Raw genomic sequence first — 24,915 nt, forward strand, 5'->3', positions numbered from 1 at the left:
ATAACCACCCACTTTTTGGACCGTACCATTATACGGGGGACAGGACACTAACAGTAGTGTTAGGACTTGTAGTATTTAATATATCTATTAAAAAACGCAATGTAATTTATTTTAATTTTTTTTAAATACAGCACAATAACGTTAATGCCCCGCCTTATCCCCGGTGTATAATGGTGAGATGATCCCTGGTCGGGTGCGACCTCGTTTCACTCGGTGGTTTATTCGGTGGTTATTGCAACCGACCAGGGATTATCTCGCCATATACACCTCGCGTCGGGCATTAACCCTTTATTATTTGTTAAATATGAACTATTGAAACAGGAAATATCTACTCGTATACAGAACCGCAAGTTACTTTACAACGAAAATAGTATTTGAACAGCAAATATTCGGTGTCCGTTGGCAAACATGTCCAAATACCCAACAGGCATGGAGCGTTTCAGTGGGTTGTTTACTTCACAAATATGTATGTAATGTAGCCTTACATTTGTAGTGGGGTGCAGCAGAATAAAATCAACATCACGCTTGCACGGATGCAATTGAAGCGGATATTCGGGATGTCACATGAATAAAGCTGCAAGTTGTCGGCAAAAATATGGTGAAGACCGTCCAAGACTTCCTTACAGTAAGTACAAGTAAGTCGACGATTGTGTTATCCCATAGTGGACTAAACAGCCTCTTATCACGTCCTGAAAGATTTAGCTTTTGGGGGTTTTGCGCTCAGTCACGTGGTTCAATTTGTTTGGTGACATTCCCCCTGGTGATGTATTTGAATCTCGGATTTGCCAATGATAGTTCCTACTGCTGTGACTGATGTTTTGAGCAAGCAGGCAAGCAACTACACAGTATTTAATAGCTATACAGTCAAGCTTATGACGGTATTGTCACCGAAATGGATATCGATATGTTAGTATTATTTGGGAAAGGGCAGAAAGGACCTTGTTTATGAATTTATTAGATGCATAACACACACAAAAAAAAAAACACCGTCAAAGCCATGGGGCTAAAAATAATGGTAGATTGCTATAATGGTCAAGCTTAAATCTCCTCGGAAGGCTTAAGGCTTCCTTAGTTTAGGCGGATTCATTTTCGCCTGTTCTCGAAAAAAAATCACATCCTCCAAGGCTCTGGCCTGGCTCTAGGCCTGGGTAGTCCATAGTAGTTAGCGACAATACGGAGCCGGGCACCCAGGCTAGCTACCGATCCATGACTCAAGAACGTGCATATTACGTACAGTGCCGATTCATAAATACAGCAAAAAGCCAGCATGTGCCGGCTTGTCCATACGGCGCCGCTAAGTACTGCCGCAAATTCAAAATACCAGATTTGTATTCGTGGTTTAGTAGCATTTTTATTTTTGGTCGGAATTTTTTTTATTCGCCCGCGCGCACTAGTTAGGGGTTTTCAGAGGATGTCATCCATAAAATTAAGACGGTGTGGCCTTACATTTACAAGTCGTTGACAGACATTCTCACAACTGTTGAGAGGCTTGGCAAAGTGGTGTCCATGAAGCGAGTAACGTTACTTTGTTATCATAATCATTGCTGTAACGGACAACAACTCATGCGTGTGGACAACATTTCAGACAAATAGCTGAAGCAAGACAGCACTGTAAACCCTAGAACGCTTTGGAAATATCTAATAAATGGTTTTTAATAAATGTTTTTTATTGGTCAAACAGTACACAGCCCTTAATTCGGCTGAATTTATGTAGGGTATTACATAATAATCAATAAATAATCACAAACAATCACATGATACACATATTTGCGTCACACATTTTTGTGGAACTGCCGCAAGGGTCTGTGCGGCTGCCATTTGGCGCCACAAGGTGACCTCAATACGGCTTTCCCCAACCGAAGTTAGGTACCCATTCACACCTGGGTGGAGTGAGGAAAGTCGTGTAAACTAAAGTGCCTTTCCCAAGGGCACAACGTCGGGGCGCAGGTTCAGACATGTCCCGGGGACGACTCGGGATCGAAGCCGGGTCTCCCCGTTTCATAGTCGAACGTTCTACTACTACGCCACCCGACGCCAAACATTTATCCATTTGTGCCTATAGAAACTGTTATTGCTAGAGTAAATAGTGGTAGCTAAACGGGGTCGACCATCGGGTACAGTTCCCAGGGTCATACGCAGCCAGCGTAACCGTTAGGCCACGCCGTCTTAATTTTATGAATGACTTCCTCTGAAGACCCCCAAACTAGTGCGCGCGGGCGAATTTAAAAAAAAATTCCGGCCAAAAATATATAAAAATTTATCTAAACCACATGAATATAAAGATGGTATTGTGAATTTACGGCAGTACCTAGCGACGTATACGACAAGCCGGCACATGTTGGCTTTTTGCGGAATTTATGAATCGGCATTGTACGTATGTACTGAGTTCTTGACTCGTGGAGCGTCGGTAGCCTGGGTACCCGCCTCCGTATTGTAGCTTACTACCATGGACTACCCAGGTCTAGAGCCAGGCCAGAGCCTCGGTGGACGTTATTTTTTTTTAGAAAGAACAGGCGAAAATAAATGCGCGCGCGGATGTCATCCATAAAATTAAGATGGTGTGGCCTTAGGCTCGAACTATCAATGAAGTTTGCAAGCGAAATTTTTTCTTACTTGCTCTCTTGTCTTGTGAGAATTTGAGGGCATCGGATGATGAAAAGTAAACTGTGACCAGGTAAGAAAATATTTTGCGTATAACCAATGTTATCCACCTGTAGAGGATTTGAGGAACCGTCTGTTACCTTATGTTTTCATGACGAAACGGACTGGTTCTACTTCGTAGTGCAGTTAGGCCACACCGACTTGGACATCCGCGCGCGCATTGATTTTCGCCTGTTCTCAAAAAGAAAAGAAAAAGAAGATCACATCTTTCGAAGCTCTGGCTTGGCTCTATGCCTAGGTAGTCCATGGTAGTTAGAGCCAGTGGTAACTCTGGAGGGTACCGAAGTTCCACGACTCAAGAACTCAATACATACGTACAGTGCCGATTCATAAATTCGTGGCAAAAAGCCAGCATGTGCTGGCTTGTCGTATACGGCGTTATGTACTGCCGCAAATGCACAATGCCAGCTTTGTATTCCTGTGGTTTAGTAGCATTTTTATATTTGGCCGGAATTTTCTTATTCGCCCGCGCTGACTAGTTTGAGGGTCTTCAGAGGATGTCATCCATAAAATTAAGTCGGTGTGGCCTTAGGTGCGCGACACGCGAGCTATCACCCATAACGGTAAGTAGAAAAGGCCCGCGGAATTATGTCAACAAAGCCCAGCCTAGAAGAGAACGTTGAATCACATCGTTTATTGAAGTAACGTAATAATATGCACGTAACTTCTCTGTGATAATGTTGCGTAATTTTGAAATATCAATCCATTCACCTCACATATATTATACATAATAGAAGTATTTTCTAAATGCCGAAAATAATTCCATCTAGTTGGTAAAAAAAACCCCATAGAATTCATATTTTGGATTTACTTTTTGCACAACTGCCATATCTGAATGTCTATAGTGCATGATGATTTTCTATGAAATGTCCATCAAGAAATCGGTTAGACAATGAGCTAAGCTATTTCTCGCACTAACTCAGCCTGTTTTGCCCTTATTAGCATAGCCGATAAGCTGAGCAACCACCATGTGGTGGAGACATCTACCGGTTCTCTTCGGCACTGCAGGGTTCATCGCCCTCGCCGTGGGCACGGGAACTGCTGTCTGGGCCTCAGCTGACTTTGACGAGTACGGTGACGCCGTGCACGCGAAGGATGAGGTTCTGTACGTCACACGTGGTCTGTGGAGTGTGTGTTATTCAGCGTTTGGACTGACGGAATGTGAACACCTAGAAGCAGGTATGGAACTGATATCAGAACTCCACTTGAATAAGAAGGAAAATTATGACAAAAAAAGGTTAAACGTTCAAGCCAACACTGAATGAATTGGGACTTACCCAAATTTTCGGCCGACTTCGTCAGCCTTGTCCACCACAGAACAGAGACGGGGGGCGACACAGTTTATCTGATACGCACGACCCTCTGCTACAATCACGTGTTTCCGACGTCACGTCCCGGAAGCTGCAGTAGAAGGGTCCATTCCGTGAACAAGGCTGACGGAGGGCAAAAGTTGCTTATATATATAACACCTTCTACTCAAAAACATTAAACGAGTATAAAACACATTGACTAGATACATGCATAGTTACAAGGTAGATAAAACCAAGATAAATACAAACAAGACAAATTGGTGATGTATCGATTACGAGAATCTACCCGTACAGTAAATGAAGTTTTGAACTACATTAAAAACATAACCGCCTGGTGTTCACTGTGAGGAGTTAAGCCATACGGGACAGGTTTTTACCAGAATACTTTCAGTATGGGGAGTTAGCTATGGTGCCATCATATTTATGATGTCAGCTGTTACTATTAATATTGTTGATGTCTGGAATTGTCAGCAGTCCTTTTTAACATATGCATTATATACTTCCCGAAGGCTTGAAAGGCTTGGAATCTCAATTTTTTGTTACTCCCCCCCCCCGTCTTTAGAAAATATCGCAGCCCAGGACCACGCCGTGCGTTTGTTTGTGCTGATTGGTACGTTGTTAGCGGCCGGTGGTCTCGGCTTGGAGTTTTACTACATCCGGAGGCACAAGATGGGCGAGGCCGTGCCTGTTGTTGTGAAATATGTCAGCGGCATCTTTACTATTACTGCAGGTACGAAATGTTCTAAAGGCATTCGATGTAATATCAGGGCGGCAAAAACAAAACAAAACAAAACAAAAAATCTAGATGTTAAAATCTGGGTGATATTGAAAGTTACGCCATTTTGTATAATATTTTGTCATCACTTCATACTTGAAGCGTTTGAAGTAGCGTAGGAAAAAGCCACATAAGGCGTCCCTTTGTTTCAAGGTACCACCCATAATTAGATAGACCCAGCCTACATAACAAAACACTAAAAACAAGTCATTAGCAACCGTTTTCCGTCAGCAACATCGCATTTTTGCCTTACAGATATCAGTATACCATACGATAGCATTGATTCAACTTACTATATGACAAGAATGACCGAAAAATTGACTTTGAAAATCAAGTGCCTTGGAATTGTATTGGATGCCTTGTTAAAATACCCCACATTAGTAAATACATGGCTGTATTACAAGTAATGTAATACAAGTATTACAAGTAATGTAATACAAGTATTCATATATGTTTTACAGAATATAAGCGATTTATTAATGAATAATATACACATTTTAGGAATTCATCTACTCTTAATGTCATCCATATGGCTAATATATTTATTTACTAGATTGGTTTAGGAGTTCAACACACAAAGCAAGAGCAGCCCAACTAGCCTGTGACTATTACAAAGGGCGTGTCCTGCTGATTAGAAAAGACAAGACAAACATGTAGACTAATGAGTAAGAAATTTTAATTACCTCCATGAAATGTGTCATGGAGGTTATATTTTCAGTTGCGTTTATCTGTCCGTCTGTCCGTCTGTTGGTCAACAAGATAACTCAAGAACGCCTGGATGGATTGGTTTCATACTTGGTGTGTTGGTAGGGTGTGACGAAAACTGGAAATGATTAGATTTTGGTCCCCCTAGTGGCTTGCTTTGGTACTGCAGCGCAACTTCCGGTTTTGATATCTCGCGATCTGGACATGCTAGGGTCATGAAATTTGGATGATAGGTAGCTCTCGTGCTTGGGAAGAAGTCACATGCGTTTGGGCCCCCTAGCGGCTTGTTCTGGAACTGCAGGATGGTTTCTTTAAAAATATTCGAGAGAGGATAAGTGAACAACTGTTTGATGGATCGTCATGATTTTTGGTATGTAGGTAGCTGAAATGATGATTGACAGGATTGAAATACAATTATGCAAATCAGGATCTAATTTTCATAATTAATGAGGAAATTCTATAAAACGGCTGTATTCCATATTAGGGCTATGAAACACTCTAGACATATGTAATTGAGAACAACAAGATCATTGGTAGATATTGATTATGTAAATGAAGACCTAATTTGCATAATTAATGGCAAGTTGGTACAATTTTATGGTGGTAACTGCTGTGAATTTAATACTTGCCATACTTGGAAGTTCAATTAAGGCGAACATCACTAAACATAATTTATTTAAATCAGGACCTCATTTGCATAATTTATGAGGAAACGCTAGAATAGCCTTATTTCTTAAGATAACCCTGTCATTGGGCGGAGAATATGATCAAATGATATAATATATGCAAATGGGCTCTTATAATTTGCATATTGGCAGTGAAAAAAATGTATAATTCGTCAGCTTGGATGGCAAACATGAGTTGGCAAAGGTATGTCAAGGTCATACTTGCATATAACCAACAATATCATACGTTGTCCATGTTAAATGGTAAGGATTTCACCAGTGTGTTGTATGTTACTAGGTAGGGGCTATGTGAATAATTTGTATAAAAATTTTGCTAATGAGCAGGCTTGTAAATGTAAGCCATTTATGTGATCATCACTATGCATAAGCTTTACGAAAGCACTAAATATGTCATGGAGGTATGGGATTGTCGAACTCTAGTTTTTTTGTGTTTTTAACCCTAAACAGTACACCTGGGGTCCGCGCGGACCCCAGCACTATATATTCTGTAGTATCTTTTTTGTTTCTAGAGATTTTTTTCTGAAATTTTAGGTAATTGTCACCCACAAAGTTGTCTCTCAATACAGTGCAGAAAACTCCGTTTCTACCATTTATAAAAAAAATTATATCTGATTTTCTTTTGGGGTCCGCGCGGACCCCAGCCGGCTTTCGATCATAATGGATACATTGGCGTTCTTATACATTACCTTATTTCAGTTTTTATATGTTTTTATGCACCCATCTTATGTCTACCAAGTTTTTAGAGAATGGTGTAGTAATAGAATTAAATTTTAATAACTTTGGTGTAATTATGACGTCATATGACGTCAGAGCTAATAATATAGTCCGCCATATTGGATTTTGACCAATGACGTCATCAAATTAGCATATTCTATGCATATTAAATGATTTAACTTATATTTAATTATGTAAGATGTTATTAATGTTGGAAAAGAAGTGTAAATTAATATAAAACTCAGAAAATTTTTATGTTTAAACCAAAATTACTTCTATTTTGAAAAATAGAAACCCGTTGCCATGGCAACACAAAAAAACATCAACTTACTAGTATCAAACTAATATGAACTTTTTTCCAGAGACATTTTAGGAAAGGTCTCCAAATTTGATACTTCTAGCGCAAGCCGTTTAGCCGCTATCTGAGATCAAAGTTGGGCCTCAAAAGCCCCTTCAGTCTGAAATGGGTTTAAAAATCGGGTATTTCTTCTTGTCTTCTTTTCTTCACCAAAAAATAGAAAAAGTTCAAAATGTATGTTTTTGTTTGTAATGTGGACACAGAGGTTCCCACATCAGTTTGCAAAACAATTGAGCTGGTAGCATGTTGATAATTTCTAAAAATTAGCAAAAAACTGCTCTGGGGTCCGCGCGGACCCCAGGTGTACAGATTAATCAGTCCGGGAAGGTGTACTGTTGAGGGTTAATACAAATTAGACGAATTAATCCTGAATGTTGTAGCCCTGGCGGATTCCTTTCTCAGCTAATTACTTTAACATAAAATCATCTATTTATCCTTCTAGCGGTCTGCACGTTAATAGGAACCCTCATTTACACAGCAACAGGACCGAAGGGCTGGAACATCAACGATCATATCCAGTTTTCCGGAACGGTGTTCGACGGATCCAAGTGGAATTTCGGCTACTCTGTGTTCCTGGCCTGGGCGTCTGTAGTACCGTTACTGGTCGCAGGGTGCGCTCTCTTGTACCAGGCCCGGACTCTCAACAAAGATGTCAGCAATGAATTTGGAATTAAGATGGAAAACTTTGACACACATCACGATATGCATACCATTGAATAGGGTACACTTGGAGAAAGCAATGGGGGAATCCTAGGCAATCCTAAGGTCAGATTTATGGTATGTTGTGTTATTATTCGTTGCGATGGGAAGATGGCAACGATGAGACGGAATTCGACCGGTTTCGCCTTTTTCAGTCTTTATCAAGAATGACAGAGATCGGACCACTCCTCCTTTTATACTTTTACTGTGCCTCTGTAGTGCAGGGGGCTCTGCTCGAGTTTAAGACCAATCAGCATAAGCATCTCAATTTGCCCTGGTTTAGGCTGGATTGCCCTCACCTGATGGTTTGGTTCACTTTGCACTGAGTACTATGCACTACATTGTAGGTAAGGTTGCCATGACGTCAGTTGACCTTCTTTGACCTATGTTATGATATGTTGTGTTAATTACACATTTTTATTTGCCAAGAAATTAAAAAAAAAAAAGTTCACATAGGTATGCTGGTATTGGTATCCTCAATTTCTTGGGTAAATTTGATTAATATCCTCAACTTTTCACTGTTTACAGAAAGCCCTAGAATATATTCTAGCGAATAATAACTCTTCCATTTTGTGAAAAAATAAGAGATCATAACTTCAGACATATAATCGAATTGTGTATAAAAAGAAATTCTGAAGTACTTTTCTGTTCAACAGAATAATCACGCTGGTGAAATTTTGACATCCAGGGTTTCAAACCTAAATGTGTTTTCGCGTGATTGAATAGGTTAGACTTGACAGCCGTCCCATACCCACACTCCCCACACGTGTAGGGTTTCTGTCTAGTATGTTTAAGCAAGTGTTGGATTGAATTACATTTCTGTGCCGCAACGAAGTCTGCAACGAAGGCCCAATGGAGAAAATCTGTCATTTTTAATTAATTAATTCTTTATTGCAGGCACACCACCCATATCAGAACAAACAATTAAAAAATACTGATTCACAAAGACAAGTATAATACAAGTATATACAGAAAATTAAAATACAATGTTATGCATGAGGTTAAAATACAATGTTATGGAAATCTAATTGACGGGCTGTTTGAATACCAGATTGACGTAAGTCGTGTTTAAGTGAAATCACCCAAACCGCGATTCCTCACATCTGGTGAAACCGTGTCCGATCACAATTCGCTTGAGCTACATTTATTATTATTTGATGAAAACACGCAAGGTATGCGTGTTATTAATATCAGAGGTCAACGACCTGCTTGCTGATGCCCCCTCCCAGCGTATCTCGGCCGAATGCCGACGTAGTCCCGCCAGAGGCGGTGAAGCTCGCCCTAGAACGGACACATTATTTGACCATTACTGCTCTTTAAGTTGCTGCCACCGTAAAAAATTGGTATTGCGTATAAATAAAGAAATATCACCCCGTAATCCATGACCAAGCGAAGTTACATTGAAATCACATTGCGTTCAGACGCAAATCGCGATGCGGGAAAACCGATTCGAAACCACCTCTAGAAGTGGCTTGAGATCGAGGCGCTTTCAATGTGATTTCGGAGCGTTCAGATGGAGCCACTTGAAACCGGCGTCGGGGTAAACCACATGTAAACCGCCTTGAGTGATTTCACTTAAACACGGCTGTAGTGTTTCCAGAAGTTGTTAATGGAGAATATGTCAGAGTAAATTACCAGTTTTATGAGACTGTTGTTTAAGTTGAGCAGGCGCGTGACAAAATAATGTGTTACCTTTATCCTGCGGGATTCAAAAGTGTCAACTGAAGCTGAAACAAACATATGACTACCACTATCATATTTAGTAAAGGCGGACAAAATTCTGAAAGCGTTGTTGTATGCGACACGTAGGTTACGAATTGTACCCAGCGTGTATTCAGACCACAACTGAGTACAGTGCATTAGAGAGCAATAAGCATTGAACTCTCTTCCAAGCAGTTGCTTTCCGTCCGACTACAATCCACAAAGCTTCAAAACAATGGTTCACCGCCATCTCCTGACATAACTACATTATACTCACTTTAGTACCTCTAGCTCAATGCCTAGAAGTGGCCAAAAATAATTGGCCTTGCATTGAGCGACACCGTTAAAAAAAGAACAGAGTGCGCTTCACTTCAGCTGTCAGTATTTCATAATTCTTTAGGGCACATGATGAAGGGGAGCCCACCTGTTAATACGTATATTAACATGGTGACTGTGATGACTCACCTGCACGACAGGTTCACAGAACTCGTAGTTCTCCCCCGCAAACCATCTATCTAAGTCTGTGTACACTTTTCTCTCTGTCGGGTTAACTTGTTGAAGCTTCCGACATAAATTACACCAACCGCCATAATCGTCGGGATATATACTCTTTGGAGGTTGTGTCCTCCATCTGAAGTACTCATTGTACTTTTCTATGTCTTTGTCAAGGATCTTTAAGTAATCTGCTAAGTCCTTAGGCGTCTCAAAGTCATCTACATGAATAAACGAACCGGGAGGAGCGAATTTCTCATAATCGGCCTTCGGTGCTCCTAACACTACTGGAACAACTTCATTGGCAATGGCATTCCTCCAGAATTTCTCTGTGATGTACTCCTTACATTTGTAGCTTTCGAAGGACAGGTAGAACTTGTATTGTTTGATGACTTGGTCTGAGCAGTTGTATTGGTCTTTACCATGTCCTAGACACACCAATTTACCGCATTTACCAAACACATCCACACTTATGTGTTTTACTAGTTCCGTCGCGTATATAAAACGAGGAAGATATTTGTAACAATTACTGACGAACCACACCACTAAATATTTCTTCCCTACAGTATAGTCCTTGTCAGGAGAAATGTCCATTTTTGCCAGCCTTTTGTAGATGAGGCTAACGGAGCCATAGTTGATTAAGACATCCGAGTCATTTCTGTAAGTCATGGTCCAGTTAAAAACGCCACTGTAGGATACTAGATCGATAACATTAGGGTTGTTCGGACATTCGCCGATGACCCAGACCCAGTATTGGTGCGGAGGTCGTATTTGCGGCATAACGCGTTTGGAATAAACTTTCGGAAGGTCATGGAAGAGAACAGCGTCTGCCTTGTCAAGCTGGCTGATATTTCCTGTGACGACGCACTCTGGCATGGAGGGGCAGTAGAAACGGCCCTTCTGGACTCCCGTCAGGCGACGGCCTCCCCATTTTCTCCAGATGACAATGAGCTTGTCATTCTGTATAGGAGAACTAGCTTCAGATTCGCTGTGCCACACAGAGTAGTGCTTCGACCTGGGTTTCAACAAAATTGAATGTGTCATGCAAAGAGTCACCCTACTCAGCAATCTACAGAACTTGGTAGGCTCTATTTTTGATGTACACAATATGTCTGAACAATTCCTGTAAAATTTGATTTAGAGGATCACCCGATTTACACCCAGATACAAATTGTAACATTTTGACAATCACCCAAACTTACGTTAGGCCATGTTGATTTGATAATATGGATGACATCCTCTGGGAACCCCAAAACTGATGCGCGCGTGCGAATAAAAAAAAGTTTTGCAAAAAAAAAGTTGCTTTCACTATGAAATCTACGTGGTCATGAAGGTTGAACAAACGGCACAGAATATGTTATAGCGAATAATTTACTCTTCGAATTCATTTCTTTACATTTTTGTCTTTTTTCCTTTGATTTTGGCATTCTACGACATTGGTATCGTTTCTAAATGTTTTCCTTGCAACTTATGGTATATTTTTGCTCATTTAGCAACTGTTTTGCACGATTTACAGTATGGTTGAAAACCTTTTTTTTTGGAAACGGCCGAAAATTCATGTGCGCGCGGATTTCATCCATATAATCAAATCAACATGGCCTTATTGATACTAAACGGTTTGTAGTAGAAGCATCGCCTACAAAACATGTTCTTCCTTACCATTTATTGATCCATTTCTACCCATTTGCCGTTCTCTGTTGTATTTTGTGATGTATTGTCACTGTATACTTATTTGTTTGGTTATGAAGTTAAAATTAGCTATAGCTAGAGTACCTCACCACCATGTCTTGTATTGTCCATGTTGAATTGCAAAAAAAAAAGTGGTGACCTTTGTTAACTGAAATTCCAATCGGAATGTATATATAATATATATATATATACATATATACCCAAATCACATGCTACAATTATGGTACTTCAATATCAATAATTAAGTCCTTTGCTTGCAAATTTAATAGCGTCATTAGCGTCCCTTCCATAAGAATATCATATTGCAAGTTTTGGTACAAAACGTACAGAATTTTTGCCAAATGGAAATCGATCTGGAGCCATTGATATATTCATTGATAAATACGTATTACCTGTTGCCGATCTTCTGGTATACTTTTTGTGGCCCTGATGAGGAAAGTGGCAGCTTATTTTCAATAACGACTGTTGACAAATAAATGCTGACTCCTCCACAGGCCAGAATAGCCACGAACAATGCTCGTATCCTCATTCTCCTAAACACCTAGATAGATAAAAGAAGACAGAAAACATACCTCATCAATAAACATGACCCGCCCCGAGGTGAATATGGTGTGATAAAGCATTGCCAGTTGCTATAACCACCGAATAAAGCCACCAAGTGAGCGCATGTTTAGATTTTGGGCCTGCTGACGGCTTGTTATGGTACTGCAGCTGAACTTCCAATTTCTTTTTTATATTTCACGACCTTGACATGCTATGGTCAAAAAATTTTGTTTGGTAGATAGCTCTTTTGCTCTGGAAGAAGTGACCTGGCTTTGGCCCCCTTGGCAAGCTTGTTCTGGAACTGCAGGGACATTTGTTGAAGATTATTTCAAGGGGGATAACTCAACATTCAATCGTAGTCATTTTTTGGTATGTAGGTAGCAATGTAAATTTCAATGAGATGCATAACCTACCAATTGTAGCTAATTTGCGAAGGTATGATGTCGTGGAACTCTAGTTGTAGTTAGTTAGTGGTATTAAAAGAATCCTTATCTGCTATAATTTGGAACTTTAATTTTTCGAAATAGGTCTCCAAAATCAACTGGAACCATAGCGCCTGGACTGTTTGTAGTACACAGGCAACCGTTTCACAGACATCCGTCAATCTGACCCCGCCGTTTGAACTATAAACTATGCCCTAAGCGCACAAATATTTTCTGTCCGTTGTTTACCAGTTTAGAGCATGTCCCTGTTGACTAAGAAGGACTGGATGTTCTTATGATAGATTATCTGAGTAGTTGTCAAATGCATTATGCATGCATGAATGAATGAATGAATGAATGAGTAGACTCGTGTATGTCAATAGATATAGGCAGCATATTATGTTATGACTTATTGATACAGGAACAATGCTTTTATCTCCTTTAACTGCCTGAATTGTATGCAACAATGGCGTATTACAGGTCAGCAATGCAATATGGCACCTATATATTATGCTTTGTGGATGTGAAACTTGCAGCTCTTTTAAGTCGTTAATGCACGAAAATCTGTTTAACGATCTAGAATTCCATCGAAAGAATGTTATCGTCATGTTGGCTCTTTTGCATCTGTGGTAGAATAAAGGACCACAAACTGAACAAATTTTAACATAGAAGCCAGATCACTGTCCGTCCGTCGTGGGTCAGTAATTCAAGCCCCTTGGATGTAACATCCGTGTCCATAATATCACCAGGGTCCATAATATCGCCACCTTGAGAAATAATGTGCTTAAAGATATTTATACTGCAACATACCCTAGGTATGTACATTTGAGGTGTGCAGGAGTGCATACCAAAAGTATGTTGCAGTAGAAATATCTTAAAGCACACTATTTCTCAAGGTGGCGACATTATGGACCCTGGTGATATTATGGACACGGATCTTAGGTCTCGAACACGACAATGACAAAGCCAATGATAGACATTCATACTCTCAAAGCAGAGGTTTGGGTTTCGGGTTATGTTTGGCGTGTTTTTAGCCTTCCAGTTTTTCAACTGGAATTTTTCTTTCACCCAACCCAAATGTGAAACGTGACAGTGCTCCTCCCCGGGAACCACCAAATTATCATTAGGGATATCCATTTTACTGTGGTGGATTATCACACATCTAGCCGGTCAGAAAGGCATTCATTTGGCCACACGCCTCCTGCTGCCTATTCATGCGTCCGGTTCGCACCTACTTGTAGAACGACCGTAATGTGTTGAAGTGATTAGGTTTGTGGCACATTGAAGCTTTCGACTGCCGACAGAGGTTGGGTTGGGTGAAAGAAAAATTACAGTGCAAAAATGAATCCCCCAAAAAGGGTTAAAACACGCCATGAATAACCCAAAACCCAAACCTCTGCTTGGAGAGTAGAGTAGAGAGAAGGCATTCAATGGTTAAGAAGTATAAACTGTACGTACCGACTAGTTCCAGTAGTACGGTAGCCCTGGAGTACAATGTAGGTGTAAAGTGACTGTCAGTAGGGCCAGTAATGCTCCTATGTCATGTGGTTGTTGTGGAAGTTGGACTGTGACGTGGTCTGTTTTGATCACAGATTCGCACACATCCTGTTCAAGACAGTATGTATGGCTTAGGCCATAACAAGTAAATTTTATACATGCCATCCTCCGCAGACTCAAAATCTAATTGCGATAGGGCGAAAAAAAAACAGGCCGGCCATAAAAATAAGATTCCTACATCTTCAAATTTTGACATCATAAACCTTGTTAAAAACAAATGGTACCTATATTGTATACCTATACCTATAAGTTTACTGCCCACTATTACAACATCCATTTCTCACTGAAACAACTTTGAAATAAACGTTTTCAATCATTATAGAAATGGGTTTTAATACAGTGGGAATCGTAACATATTTTATTATACAACCCCTGTCCTGATGGCATTTTTACACGCTTTGCGGAAGGTCATGGAACTGCAGCAAACGCACAGCACTGGGCAGTAACAGTGTCAAGGCGCAAATCTACGCTTACCGAACAAACATCAAAAGTCAACTTTTAAGATCTCAAACCTGACGTTTTCCTTTGCCATTCACCACAGTAGCCACATCACTGCCGTAAACACAGAAATCTATGTGCCTGTCTCAAGTGCTAATATATGCCGATCTACTTTGTGCCCGTACTACTTTTAACTACGGGGTTCGCTCATAAATACTGTGTGCTGCGACCTTATCTCAAATGAGAATTTAAGGTTCCGGGTCGGAGTTTAAATCTGAGTAAGGTAGCAGAACACAGTATTAATTGGCGACCCGCAGGTCTATGACACGAGTATAGAAAGTACTTAGTAGTACAGAAGTAGTACCGACGAGTACCCTGCTGCATTGAGCCACCACATCATGTCTTGTATATAATATTATGTAACTATTACTAACGCACTAATGCACTTGTCCCGTCTTTAGCACACATAAAATCAGTTGTTTTTATGTTTCCTTCTCAGTTATCCTTGTTTTCCCTTTGTGTTTTATGTACCGGGTCACAATTGTAATTAACAAAGCGTAACGACTGCCAATAATTCTACACTGTAGAGCTGGGCAGTAACGAAGAAGAAGAAGGTATCAACGTTGAAAATCATATGTTTTTTAAAGAAATGCCGCTACAATGGCACAATATGAACAACATACATGTTTTCCGGATCGACAGAAATGACAAATACACTGTGTGAGCTTACCGCTGCAAGCCATCGGTTTTTCTGTAATCTGAGGGTGGCCATGGTGAAGCTCAACTGCGGGAGCAAAGAGGGAAAAGGGCATGAATAAATTGAACCCATTTCCTGTCATTTCTGATTGTACAATCTGCGATTTATGTTCAGTGTATATCATACATGCATGCACATTTAGGTTTTAATGGCAAGCACATGTACAGACAATTAAAATGCTGTCAGGAGTTATCGGGATGTAAAAGATAGGACTGTCCTATAATGCTATATTTCAACTATGAGTTAGTAGCGACAGCTTGGTTAAATTTGTTGCATCAGAGTTGAAAATTTGACAGAAAATAAATGGATCCAGGTATGCTCAGATCAAAGGTGTAAGGCGTGTAAGTTCATAAAACCTGTTACGTCTGTGTCATGATATCGATTATCCTTAGCTTTGTTATTTCATAAGGGCCACACCTCCTTAATTTTATGCATAACATCCGCGCGCGCATTGGTTTTCGCCTGTTCTAAAACAAGTGCTATTAAAGAAAGCTGACATTTCAGCTGACGAAGGTTTTACTGCCGTTATTGAGGTAGAAGTTGTTGAAATGATATTACCCAAGTTGATGAAATTGGTACGAGACCACTTAAAGAAGGAAACACATCTGATAAAAAAAAGCAAAACAGCGGATGTTAAAAAGAAAATTTAAAAACTCATACGTCGGGACTTGAACAATTAGTTTTTGAGTGTTAAAAGCAAAACAGCGACTGCTAAAAAGAAAATTAAAAAAAGCTCCTCTCCGGGGATCGAACTCGCTATGTGCAAACCCCGCCACGTGCACCGCCACTCAGCGTCGACAGGCGGCATTATTTTGTCATTAACATAATTTATGCAATCATCTTTAGATTTGTAGTACGATCAATAAATTAGCGCCTAAAAACTTATGTGACCATACTTCGATCAATGGTATGTCACTAGATGAGACTACATAAAGTTTCTTTTTATAAAGAACATGGATTAAAATGGCATCAAGTCTATTGCATATCCCACAAACCGGAAAGAAGTAAACAGGCATTGCATGGCCTGCAGAGTTACCAAACTACTAAAGAAAGAAAGAAAGAAACAAACAAAGAAGGATAGATTCCGTATCAGTACATTTCAGCGCGCATGCGTTCACCAAGGCTCTTGACTGGCTCTAGACCTGGGTAGCCCATGGCAGTTAGCGACAATACGCAGCCGGGCACCCAGGCTACCGACGCTCCACGACTCAAAACCTCAGTACATACGTACAGTGTCGATTCATAAATTCCGCAAAAAGTCAGCATGTGCCGGCTTGTTGTATACGTCGCCGCTAAGTACTGCCGCAACTGAATTCACAATGCAGCTTTGTATTCCTATGGTTTAGTAGCATTTTTGTTGTAACGTTTTTTTGGCCGGAATTTTTTTATTCCCCCGCGCGCACTACTTTGGGAGTCTTCTGAGAATACCATCCATAGAATTAAGTCGGCATGGCCCAACGGTAAGTGCAAAGATCAAGCCTTAATCATGAGAACGTGCGCTTTTAGCCAGAGTAAACATTGCTTGAGTCTGTTGAACAGAGATAAAAATAACTACTGACTGCTCCCGCGATAATGGCCGGACATTGGACGGACCGGTTTGTTTGAACTGTCGGACGCTGAACGGTCATGTTAGCTTTTGTTAGTCTCCACCAGACTAACCAGGCGGGCTGACAAACGGTATAATGTACCCAAATAACGAGAGGAATTTGCCAAGAGAGTTTGACCACCATAGGCTAGGCTCATAGGGTATGATATACAAGCCAGGGGAAAATGTTACCCAGGTCTACCACATTCAATAAAATGTTTTGTCGAATTTTACAGTCCATAACCTTAGCTAGACCTTGGAGGGAGAGATATAGGAAAAGTGCACAGATCGATTTAATAAACAGTAGACATAAAGTGACATTCTTTGATGTTATGATAAAAAAATTACGAGTCTTAACCTTCTTACAACTTTAGGTAAAAATGTACAAATCCTTTGATGGACAGAAATTACCTTGATCTTCCGGATTTTGAGTCCTTTTTGTTACTTTCAATTGTTGTTATAACTCGTCCCAGCTCAAATGTGTATGATATGTAGTGGGAGGAACAAAGGCCTATGGTAAAGTTCGAGCCTTTCAAAAACACATGCGACAAATGCTATTGGACATGCGCATTTTTACAAACATGGCCGAAATCGTTGACTGGATAACTGAGTCCGTCCGGGAGATTTTTCAGATCTCTGGGCTGACTCTGCAGTCTTTTCTCGTCTTCTGTGTGGCCTTTTTCCTCGCATGTTACTTCTTGAAGCCCCGCAGGGACCTGCCTCCTTACCCGGCAGAACGTGTGCCTGTTCTCGGGCACCTCCTCGCCTTGGGCCGAGCGCCTCACCTTAAGCTGACGGAATGGAGGCGGCAGTACGGGGACGTCTTCACCGTCAGGATGGGGATGAAAGATGTGGTGGTTCTGAATGGCTACACTGCCGTCAAGGACGCGCTCGTGGACAGGTCCGAGCTGTTCGCCTGCAGACCAGAACAGTACATGTTTGATGCGATTCTTGGTTTTGGAAAAGGTAAAATTTATTGTCTATATGGAAATGTAGGTATTGTTTTGGGTCTATGTCTGTTTGTGTCTGTGTGTGCGTGTTACAACTTACTTGAGATCAGTGCATGTTCAGAACGCCTTTATAGATTATGATGGTATTTGTTATGTTGGTAGCCAAGTAGCCAATCCACTGTGGTTGATGCAGGCTTTCTTTAGGGCGCTAATAGAGTTTTGCACGGCAGGAGTTGATCGTAGGGCTAATCAAACTCCCGCCGCGAAAGAAAACTCCCTCGCTGAGGCGGGCGGGGAAGAGCTTAAGCAAATCCTGAAGAAAATCCGCACCAACCACGATAGACTTTGTAGGACTCAGAGAATGACAATATCAGTTGAAAGTTAGGCATCCTGGTGACCGATTTTGCGGCCGATCCAAATACTGCAGCAGAATTTATCTTTTTTCTGAACATGCTATGGTCCTGATTGTTTAGTGTCTAACAGCTGTTTTATGTCAGGAACAATCTAAAAGGAACAATCCGTGTTGGTATCGCCCGCTAGCAGCTTGTTCTTGAAATACAGGTGAGTTTCCAGCGAAATAATTCAAAGCTGATAAACAAAGGAACGAACAGCTAAAGTTCATAATTTTTGTTATGTAGGAAGCATAATGTTAGCAATCAGATATGCTGTTTTTATGCAGTAGCTTTGTTTTAGCTTGACCCGTAGGGTCGGAACGTTGCGAAATCACTCTTGGATCACGCGGGGACCACGTGTAGAACAACCAATCAGAAGGCTGTAAATACACGTGGAGAGTCGCAAATCTTACCGGGTTCTGAAACCTCCTCCTTTTCTTGCTGGGTGCTTAATATATAGAGAGGTCCGAATGACAGTAACTTTTTCTGAGGCGTGTTGCCGTTTTTCACTTGGGCGATAATGAAATTCTTGGTAGTTCATCCAAAACCGCTGCTTGTGTATCGATGATGTGTTGGTTTTCTCAATAACTAGATGGCTCGTTAGCTATGGTCCTAGGAGGTAAGCATAAAATCCCTTTCGCACGCGAAATAAAATTATGATAGAGATGAATTAACAAAAATTTGGACTTCATGATTAATGATTAATGTGGATCATTAAGCTCGGTTCTTGTAAACAAGAGGACTTTTTCTGAATATTACGTATGTATTGTATGGCTTGTAAAAATTATGCAAATAAAGACATCATTTACACAACTGAAGCAAAATGCTATAATATCTTATTGGTAAATGATGCTCAGTTAATACATGCGACATGTGTAATTAAAAAAATATTAACATCACTATGCATTATTCTTTTAATGTGGAGGTCATTTGCATAATGGCTGATAAAACACAGGACCAAAACCTACCCATAGGATAGGATTTTTATATAAGAAAAATGTATATAATTGGGGTTTTCATGATCAGTGAGCTCGAGAAAATCTGAAAAAGAAGAAAAGTTTCTTAAAAGGTTCTAAATATCTTCATGTAGGTATGAGGTCTGTTGAAGAGAGATAAAAAACTAGAGTGGCCGACATTTGCATGGGAGCAAATACAGCATATTTCAGTCCATCTCCCTCCCACGCAAAAGTGGACTATTCCAAAATTACCCCAGTTTAAAACTGGCAAAGATTCTCAAATAAATGAATTATATAGTAGCTATGTAATTGAGAACAAAGATGCAAGAACAAGCAAATTGAATCTCGAAAGCTTTACTAGTCTTATTACAGGTATGCAAATACTAACAATGATGAGATTTGATACATTTTGAAGGTCTTAGGCACATACAATTGAATGTGTGGGTACATGCAATGTGACCTCAGGTAACCCACAATGGAACACGTGTTCCATGGCCAGTTTCAGATGGAACAGGCCATTCTTTAGATAGAACATGGAACAGGTATAGCACTTTTGGCCCTTTTTCTGCTGAAAACAGCCATTAAAGTCCCCCAAATGAGTCATTTGGAAGTGGTGTATGCCAAATATGTGACTACTATTCTGTAGACACATGTTCAAGGTACCCTTATACCGAATTTCAGATCATTTGGCTGTAAAACCAGGGCTCGGGATCCAAAAATCCATTTTTTGGCGAAAAATGCCCAAAAAACCTTCATAAAAATTTTTCAAAGGCATGTATAAAAAAAAAACGCCTGGGAGTATTGGCTCACTCTATGTCCATGCCAAATTTCAAGTCATTTGGCTGAATGATGGCGAAGTTGAATCCCTTTGACTGTGTGGCAGGAGGAGAAGAAGAAGATGAAGAAACATCAGAGAACACAATATAATTCATCCATACCATGGTATGGACTGAAATATAAAAACTACTGACCGCTTCAGCCGATAATGGCCGGACATTGGACGGACCGGTTTGTTTGAACTGTCGGACGCTGAACGGTCATGTTAGCTTTTGTTAGTCTCCACCAGGCTAACCAGGCGGGCTGACAAACGGCATAATGTACCCAAATAACGAGGATATGCTGTTTACATAAGAAATGTATATTATTGGAGTTTCCATGATCAGCGAGCTCTAGAAAATCTGAAAAAAAAATTTTTAAAGGATCAAAATATCTTCATGTAGGCATGAGATCTCTAAATTCTTGTTTGATGTGTGTTTTTCTTAACTTAACTCACAAAATCACAAGTTTAGAACAGAAAGCTAGGTCTGATATTTTCATTATTTTGTCAGAAAAGATGCTGATAGTATGGTGTTCTGCAAACAGCATTATTATGTTTTAAAAGATACATAATGTATGATTTTAAAATGCATGTTTAAGACATGTTATCTGTTGCTGCAGACATAGCAACTGCCCGCTGGGGGCCCGAGTTCAGACAGAGAAAGAGGTTTGCCACCGCCGTCCTGAAGAACCTGGGCATGAAGGTCGGAACTGGCAGCATTGAGGAGAAAATCCGAGAGGAGGCGAGCTGTCTCCGCAACAGGGTAAGGTAAAACCAAGTATGAACCATGTAAATTCTAATCTTTTCCCTTCGAATATTTGGTTTCAAGTTATTTGAAAATTTGAGCTCTATTATTGAGAGTATTTCAATTGGTAATATTTCAATAGGTTTTATCACTTTTTTCTCTTTAACCCTAAACAGTACACCTGGGGTCCGCGCGGACCCCAGCACTATATATTCTGTAATTTCTTTTTTGGTTCTAAAGATTTTTTCCTGAAATTTTAGGTAATTGTCACCCACAAAGTTGTCTCTCAATACCGTGCAGAAAACTCCGTTTCTACCATTTATAAAAAAAATTATATCTGATTTCCTTTTGACCCCAGACGGCTTTCGATCATAATGGATACACTGGCGTTCTTATACATTACCTTATTTCCGTTTTTATATGTTTTTATGCACTCATCGTATGTCTACCAAGTTTTTAGAGAATGGTGTAGTAATAGAATTAGATTTTAATAATTTTAGTGTAATTCTGACGTCATATGACGTCAGAGCTAATAATATAGTCCGCCATATTGGATTTTGACCAATGACGTCATCAAATTAGCATATTCTATGCATATTAAATGATTTAACTTATATTTAATTATGTAAGATGTTATTAATGTTGGAAAAGAAGTGTAATTTAAAATAAAACTCAGAAAATTTTATGTTTAAACCTAAATTACTTCTATTTAAAAAAAAACTAGCCTGCTAGAAACCCGTTGCCATGGCAACACAAAATAACATAAACTTACTAGTACTAAATCAATACGACCTTTTTTCCAGAGACATTTTAGGAAAGGTCTCCAAATTTGATACTTCTAGCGCAAGCCGTTTAGCCGCTATCTGAGATCAAAGTTGGGCCTCAAAAGCCCCTTCAGTCTGAAATGGGTTTAAAAATCGGGTATTTCTTCTTGTCTTCTTTTCTTCACCAAAAAAAAGTTCAAAATGTATGATTTTTGTATGTAATGTGGACACCGAGGTTCCCACATCAGTTTGCAAAACAATTGAGCTGGTAGCATGTTGATTATTTCTAAAAATTAGCAAAAAACTGCTCTGGGGTCCGCGCGGACCCCAGGTTTACAGATTAATCAGTCCGGGAAGGTGTATTTTTAGCAGTCCTTAATTAAGTAAGCATATGACAATGCTGTCCTAAGAATGATATGTAGTTTGTGTAGGCTCACAGTAAGCCCGAGTAACACCTTTACATCATTTTGCAAATTTACAAATTCTCCAGATTGCAGAATACAATGAGAACCCCTCTGACATTGCCCATGACGTCACCGTATCCGTTACAAACGTCATCTGCTCCATGGTGATGGGGAAGCGGTACGACTACACGGACGAGACGTTTCGGGAACTGTTAGAGGCGGCTGCCACGGTGGTAACTGAACTTGGAGCTGGACAGATCATTGGCTTTCTTCCCTTGCTGCGGTTTGTTCCTGTCGGTAGGTAAAATTCCCGAATACTTCATTCAATCTAACATACAATCTTACATGCCAATTTTTGAAGAACTACCACCATTTACTATAAATGTCAAGTAACTAGTTTCAATGAAACTGGTAAAAGTCGTTTTTGCCCCCCTCCCCCCTCCTCAAACAAAAATTATTTTTTGTGCAACTATTCACTGGGAATATTGCAGTAAATAGAGCTGGCATCAAGGCTTTAAAAGAGGCCTCCAAGATACAAAATTTGTTGAGGGAGGAGATATCTCACCATCGGGAGAACCTGGATCGCGAGAACCCGCGAGACTTCCTGGACTTCTGCCTGCTGGAGGTTGAGAAGCAGGAGAAGGTGGAGGGTCTGACGGAGGAGAACATCATGTACATGGCTCAGGACCTCTTCCAGGCGGGCATGGACACAACCGCCAGCACACTGATGTGGGGTCTGCTCTATATGACTTTGAACCCTGACATCCAAAATAAGGTATTTGTAAGCTTAATTTAATAATGTATTACCTGCTGCCTGAGACAGATTTATCAAATCCAGGAAAAGGCTAAAAATCCAGGATTAGGATATTTGTAACTGTACGTTCCCTTTTTTTGCATTCCCTACTACCCTAGAACAGTCATTATCTTGTATATTTGTTAAAAACTGCATGATATTTATAAATGTTTAACTTACCTCAATACTACTATCTTTAATAGGTGCAGGAGGAGCTTGATGCCGTTGTTGGTGAGGGTCTGCCCACCCTGTCCCACCGTTCCCAGCTGCCCTACGTGAACGCCTGTCTGCTGGAGATCATGAGGATCCGGCCTCTCCTACCTCTCCTGGCTCCCCACGCCACCTCAGACACTGTCAAAGTGCGGCAATATGACATCCCTAAAGGAACCAAGGTATTGCTGCTTTTTATAAAAAAAAAAACTCTTTTTGCAACGTTTAAGGAATAATTGCCAAACTAATTACAAGATGACCTTTTTACTGTGGAGGTCATTTTCAGCAAGGTTAGAAGATTTACTAAAATGTTATATCTGCAGTGTGTATAATATAATATCTGTTTGAGACAGATACTGCCGATCCTGTACTCCGTCCACATGGACCCCGCCTACTGGCCTGATCCGGAACGGTTTGACCCCGGAAGGTTTCTGGACGCGGAAGGGAACGTCATCAACAAGCCTGAGTCCTTCATGCCGTTTGGGGGAGGTAATTTTTAGATTTAGATATATCATCATTATTTTCACAGCAATAGCTTTCAATTTGACGGTGGCTGGTCTTACAACTCGCCATTCTTTATTTCCAGGCCATCGTGTGTGTCTTGCTGAACAGCTGGCCAGGATGGAGCTTTTCTTGTTTTTCTCGACATTGATGCAGTCGTTCAGGTTTGTGACGCCAGAGGGCGCTCCCTCTCCAAACACCGAGGGCGTTCTTGGCCACACATGGAGACCGCATCAGTTTAAACTCTGTGCTATACTGCGTTAGGTTTTTTATTATATGCTTAACAAAGAACAACATGACGATTATTATCTTTTTTTTTCTTCTAACTAAAGACAAATATTGCAAATTTTCCTAAATTTACGGGTAGTAAAAGTAATTCTTGTTACAACGTTAGCATCTTTTAGGGATTGCCGACAGCTTGCTGCTAAATGTTGTAATCTATAAACAATAACGCGATCTAAACGTGTGCCCTGTATATAAAACTAAATGGGACATGCACAGTTACATGGAAGACAGCCAACAATCGAATTCTTGATTGTCAAGTGGATTATGGTTTAGGGAGATATGGAGGTTAAATTATAGCACTTCTTGCAACTAAACCTACATTACATACATGGTATTAACAACTCCAAGTCATTGTTAACAGCCTACTTAAACTTCTCTTTTAACCCTCAACAGAACACCTTCCCGGACTGATTAATCTGTACACCTGGGGTCCGCACGGACCCCAGAACAGTTTTTTGCTAATTTTTAGAAATTATCAACATGCTACCAGCTCAATTGTTTTGCAAACTGATGTGAGAACCTCTGTGTCCACATTCCATACAAAAATCATACATTTTGAACTTTTTTATTTTTTGGTGAAGAAAAGAAGACAAGATGAAATACCCGATTTTTAAACCCATTTCAGACTGAAGGGACTTTTGAGGCCCAACTTTGATCTCAGATAGCGGCTAAACGGCTTGCGCTAGAAGTATCAAATTTGGAGACCTTTCCTAAAATGTCTCTGGAAAAATGTTCATATTAGTTTAATACTAGTAAGTTGATGTTTTTTTGTGTTGCCATGGCAACAGGCATTTTTTTTTAAATAGAAGTAATTTTGGTTTAAACATAAAATTTATAGAGTTTTATATTAAATTACACATCTTTTCCAACATTAATAACATCTTACATAATTAAATATAAGTTAAATCATTTAATATGCATAGAATATGCTAATTTGATGACGTCATTGGTCAAAATCCAATATGGCGGACTATATTATTAGCTCTGACGTCATATGACGTCATAA

At 40.1% G+C, this 24,915-nt stretch overlaps 2 protein-coding genes and 1 pseudogene across 2 annotated transcripts; 2 read left to right on the forward strand and 1 right to left on the reverse strand.

The window, feature by feature from the left end:
- The first annotated feature begins 538 nt into the window (after window positions 1–538).
- Window positions 539–7,929, forward strand: LOC109464757 (claudin-18-like). Its single transcript, XM_019761830.1, has 4 exons — window positions 539–625; window positions 3,604–3,840; window positions 4,534–4,701; window positions 7,652–7,929. The coding sequence occupies exons 2-4, from the start codon at window positions 3,630–3,632 to the stop codon at window positions 7,927–7,929; spliced, it is 657 nt and encodes a 218-aa protein (XP_019617389.1). The 5' UTR covers window positions 539–625; window positions 3,604–3,629.
- Window positions 7,930–10,005: 2,076 nt separating this feature from the next.
- Window positions 10,006–11,145, reverse strand: LOC109464758 (alpha-(1,3)-fucosyltransferase 5-like). The gene has a single exon (XM_019761831.1). The coding sequence runs from the start codon at window positions 11,143–11,145 to the stop codon at window positions 10,006–10,008; it is 1,140 nt and encodes a 379-aa protein (XP_019617390.1).
- A 6,521-nt stretch (window positions 11,146–17,666) lies between these two features.
- Window positions 17,667–24,285, forward strand: LOC109464775 (annotated as a pseudogene).
- Window positions 24,286–24,915: the final 630 nt, after the last annotated feature.

The sequence above is a fragment of the Branchiostoma belcheri genome, unplaced genomic scaffold, assembly GCF_001625305.1.
Source record: "Branchiostoma belcheri isolate BF01 breed outbred unplaced genomic scaffold, Haploidv18h27 scaffold140, whole genome shotgun sequence".
Lineage (NCBI taxonomy): Eukaryota > Metazoa > Chordata > Leptocardii > Amphioxiformes > Branchiostomatidae > Branchiostoma > Branchiostoma belcheri.

Bases quoted from the DNA above. Each gene is read 5' to 3' on its own strand.
- LOC109464758 (XM_019761831.1), bottom strand. From the start codon at position 11,145: ATGACACATTCAATTTTGTTGAAACCCAGGTCGAAGCACTACTCTGTG.
- LOC109464757 (XM_019761830.1), top strand. From the start codon at position 3,630: ATGTGGTGGAGACATCTACCGGTTCTCTTCGGCACTGCAGGGTTCATC. The intron at 3,841-4,533 runs GTATGGAACTGA...CCCCGTCTTTAG, and splicing joins ATGTGAACACCTAGAAGCAG to AAAATATCGCAGCCCAGGAC. The intron at 4,702-7,651 runs GTACGAAATGTT...TTATCCTTCTAG, and splicing joins CATCTTTACTATTACTGCAG to CGGTCTGCACGTTAATAGGA.